This window comes from Temnothorax longispinosus, unplaced genomic scaffold (genome assembly GCF_030848805.1).
Source record: "Temnothorax longispinosus isolate EJ_2023e unplaced genomic scaffold, Tlon_JGU_v1 HiC_scaffold_774, whole genome shotgun sequence".
Classification (NCBI taxonomy): Eukaryota; Metazoa; Arthropoda; class Insecta; order Hymenoptera; family Formicidae; genus Temnothorax; species Temnothorax longispinosus.
Genome location: NW_027270642.1, coordinates 1 through 4,357, shown reverse-complemented (window position 1 = coordinate 4,357; position 4,357 = coordinate 1). Strand labels below are relative to the sequence as shown.

General features: G+C 38.0%; 1 protein-coding gene across 1 annotated transcript; it reads left to right on the top strand.

Annotated features, from left to right (window-relative positions):
* Positions 1 to 1,190: 1,190 nt before the first annotated feature.
* LOC139825017 (uncharacterized) lies at positions 1,191 to 3,526 on the top strand. The gene is made up of 2 exons (XM_071797557.1): positions 1,191 to 2,941; positions 3,306 to 3,526. Exons 1-2 carry the CDS (start codon positions 1,191 to 1,193, stop codon positions 3,307 to 3,309), a joined length of 1,755 nt encoding a protein of 584 aa, XP_071653658.1. The 3' UTR covers positions 3,310 to 3,526.
* Positions 3,527 to 4,357: the final 831 nt, after the last annotated feature.

Genomic DNA, 4,357 nt, shown 5'->3' with positions numbered 1-4,357 from the left:
TTTTTTGTGTTTTTTTTTGTAACAATATATGTAACATGTTTAAAACTTTTACTCATAATAATATACGTGTACTTATAATGTATACTCGTCATAATATTATTACTCCTGAAAGAAAGAAACAATAAAATATAAAATGCATACTTATAAAAAGTACTATACAAACTATCTCAAAATTATCCGATATTGCTATTATTTTTACCTTTTTAGTATTATACACAATAGAAATGTACATGTATGATTCTTGCTAAATAAACTACACTAAAGTTCTATCTATAGTTTACATACAACAAAAAGCGAATCTATACAAGAATAAGATCTATGAAATAAATTGACTGCAAAATTAAGTTAATATATTAACCTTACGCAGTAAGCGTACACCCCATATCTTCAATTTCAATTATTATAACTTTATGACACGTTGTGCTGCGCTGCCGCTTTGTACGTTAAGTTAGAATGCCAAGCAGCTAGTAATTACACTGCTGTCCACTAAGTTGTAACGCTTAATTATCTAAATATCGTAATGGTTCACATTGCCCGTGTCTCAAAATACCCAAACTTCCTCTAAACATTGGTCTATTGTGTACTTTTCTCATTACATTAATTTTGAAACTTTTTTTTTTTTTTAATTGAGAACGTACTCGACGTCCGGTAAAAACTGAAAGAATGCGATGGAGTGATGCGATCTAATTTCGCGGAATTGTCTTTATAATCGTTCGCCCGCGATTCTTCTTCGCCTCTCTCTTTCAGCACCTCTTTCCCCCATTCCTAACCCTTTCGCTATTCTTTTTTTTTTATCGCCGCAAGATGATTTCGTTCGGAAATTGGACGCGACGGACTGCCGTTAGGGGGAATACCTACCTAGAAAGTTCGAAAAAATCGATTTTTCAATTTTTGCATTTTCTTCAAGCTTGAGGTCTTAAGAATGCCTGGTAAAAATTTCAAGTAAAAATTCGAAAAAATAACAAAGTTATAGCTGATAGAGTGGCATCCCTTTGTTGATTACGCGCCGCGCCACACAGCGGTCGGGTCACCTGCAGATCTATTATGTTTGTAAAGAGTGCTCTTGTTATTGTTTTTAATTTAATAACTTATATTTCTCATCTGCCTGATAATCTACGAGAAATTTGTGGATTATCGTCAGTAGCTTGTCGTCCGCGTACGTTGTATCGAAAGTTTTCGTTTTGGAAAAAATGGATAGGAAAAAAGGTTCTCGAAACTCTCGTAAATCAGAGAATTTTCGGAAAAATCGCATAAAAAACAAATTACGGCCTGCAAATCGATACGAAGCAGAAAGAGCGGATCTGGACGCCAGTACCAGTGCCAAAAAATTAAAGATTGCACAAGATATTCCAGTGCCAGAAGAATCATGCATCGGATATCGAATTTTGAACTTCTTTACGGTGTTTTCTGCCTTGTCAAAATGCGTGAAGTGTAAAACGTGTGGAGGTAATGTGAAATTTGCAGCAGAAAGCATCCGAGGGCTGGGATTTAAAATTTTAGTTTCGTGTCCGTCGTGTAAGCCGACTTCAATACCTTCATGTCCTTACATAAAAACAGCTTACGAAATAAATCAAAGATTCCATTTTGCAATGCGTTTATTGGGGATTGGTTTAAATGGAGCAATGAAATTTTGTGGAATCATGGATTTGCCACCGCCAGTTCAACAGTCGACGTATGATATAATAGTGAAGAACATTCATGCTGCTGCTTCAAGTGTTTGTGATCTATTGTTGAAACAAGCTATCAAAGAAGAACAAGAAGAAATAAAGAAACATAATCCCAGCAGTAATGATAAAGAACTGACTGTTTCAGGTGACGGTACCTGGCGAAAACGCGGGTTTACTTCTTTGTTCGGAGTTGTGGCTTTGATTGGTCACTTCACAGGGAAAGTTGTAGATTTTATTGTGAAGTCTAGTTTTTGCTCTTCATGTGCATACTGGAGTAAGCACATCAATACCGAGCAGTACACTGAATGGAAAGCTACGCATAAAGAGAATTGCAAGTCGAATCATGAAGGCTCTTCAGGCAAGATGGAAGTCGACGGCATGAAAGACTTATTTTCAAGATCTATCGAAAAACATGGAGTGAAATATGTTAACTACATCGGTGATGGCGATTCGAAAACGTATACTGGAATAATGAATTCGAAACCGTACGGGGATGACTGTGAAATTACAAAAAAAGAGTGCGTAGGTCATGTCCAAAAGCGCATGGGAACACGCCTTCGCGAATGTAAAAAAAAAAATCCTGGTATCGGTGGAAAAAACAAATTGACTGCTAAGTTGATAGACAAACTAACCGTCTACTATGGCTTAGCTATTCGAAGACATAGTGATTGTAAGGACGATATGAAAAAAGCAATATGGGCAACTTTTTTTCACTACAGCTCAACAGATGACAACCCTCAACATGGATATTGCCCTGAAGGCGCCGAATCGTGGTGCAAGTGGCAAAAATCAAAAACTGCAGGAACACTCAGTGATTTTAAACATGACTATTCGGCGTTACCAGAAATTGTGTTGGAAGCTATTAGACCGATCTATCAAGATCTAAGTGCGGATAAATTATTGGAGCGCTGTGTTGGTGGTTATACACAGAACAGTAACGAAAGTTATAATCAATTAGTCTGGAAGATTGCTCCAAAAATAACACACAGCGGGGCCACCATTGTCGAGATTGCTGCATTATTAGCAACTTGTACATTCAACAATGGAGTCAGATCACTGCTACAAGTAATGAATGTCATGGGGATTTCAGTAGGACGGAATGCGCACTTGTACGCAGCATGCGAAGATGACCGCCGCATAGCGCAAGCCGAGTTACGGGCGCAGGAAACATCGAAAGAAGGACGATTACGACGTCGTCAACAAAATTTAGACGATATGGGGATTCCAAGCAAGGTGGAGGACTTATATTATGGACCTGGAATCGATGATTCTATGTAAGTTGAAAAATTTCGCGATTTATTCATTGCTCAATTTTCAAACGCGTTTTTCTCGAAACCATGTTTTAAAAATCGGTGACCAAAATATCTCGGCAACCACTGAACCGATCAATTTCAAATTTCTAGTGGTTATTCTATACATAATTATCTAGTCTTTGTCGTAGGATTTTTTTTTTAAGTGACTTGGTTTTTTTTTTATCGGCAAAATAAACCCGAATTTTTTCCTAAAAATCGCTATTTTAAATTCAAATGTCCGCCATTTTGTCAAAAATCGATATTTTCAAAAACCCCTACGACAAAGACTAAATTATAGTGTCAATTTTAATAATCTTTTTGGTTTTTTTGATTCTGATGATTACAGATGAAATGAGAGTGGTCACCGCGGAGGACGTTTTTTTTGCGGCAAACGACAGAACCCAAGAATACTCCGCCAATATTAAATATTTTTTAATAAAAAAAATTTAACATATTCTTAAAAGTGTGTACTTTCATGTAGAAAAAATACCAATACCATAATTCATATAGGTTTCCTTTAAAAAATTCACAAAAATTGCCTTTTTTTCGCGTTTCTAGGTAGGGTATTCCCCCCTTAAGTGGCCTGCCGGGAGTAGTTTCATTCCGGAGCGACCCCGGTATTTGCGTTCGCGTGCGCGCGCGCGATCGCGCGAAATTTATCGCTGTCACGGCCTCGGAGCTCGGAGCATCGTAGAACTTCTCGTGCGTTTATCCGGCAATTCTCTCGTCGTGCGACACGTCGTTTTGGTTCCGCGAGCACATCCATAAATATTACGGCGTGAGTTTAATTAATTAATTTACCCGATCGACGAGTCTTTAGTTCGTATTCTCGCCCCGCGTTTTAACGCTAAATACGGCCATCTTATTAGTGTAGGGGAATATATATCTGCTTAATATGAAAATACATTTGCACGCGAAACGGGGAGTGAAATAGCTAAATGTCTGGCGGGGATTACGGGTATTTTTAACCCTTCATATTTCAAACTGTAATTGTAATTTCCATTGTAAATTGCAGTAATTAAAAATAAAAAAACGTCTATCTCTATTCTTTTTTGAGAAAATATTAGATGTCCGCGATCGCGCGAGAGTCGCTTTAGCGACGCGAAAAGGAAACGCAATGCACGAGAGATGAAAAACTTGTTTCGTCGGCCAGTTATACCGCAAAACGCTTTGCCGTATCTATGAGATAATATACATAGTTTAATTCGGCTTACCGTAACATCAGCGAACTTTTTCCGCGTACGATCCCGCTAAACCGGCGAGCGCCTATTAATTACCATGCCCCGTCTCTCCCGAACAAAAATGCACACGAGTCATACGTTCGATAACGGGGATTATAGGCTAATTATTAGACCATTACACGTGGAGCATTTTAACGGCGAACAAAATGTTTAGTAC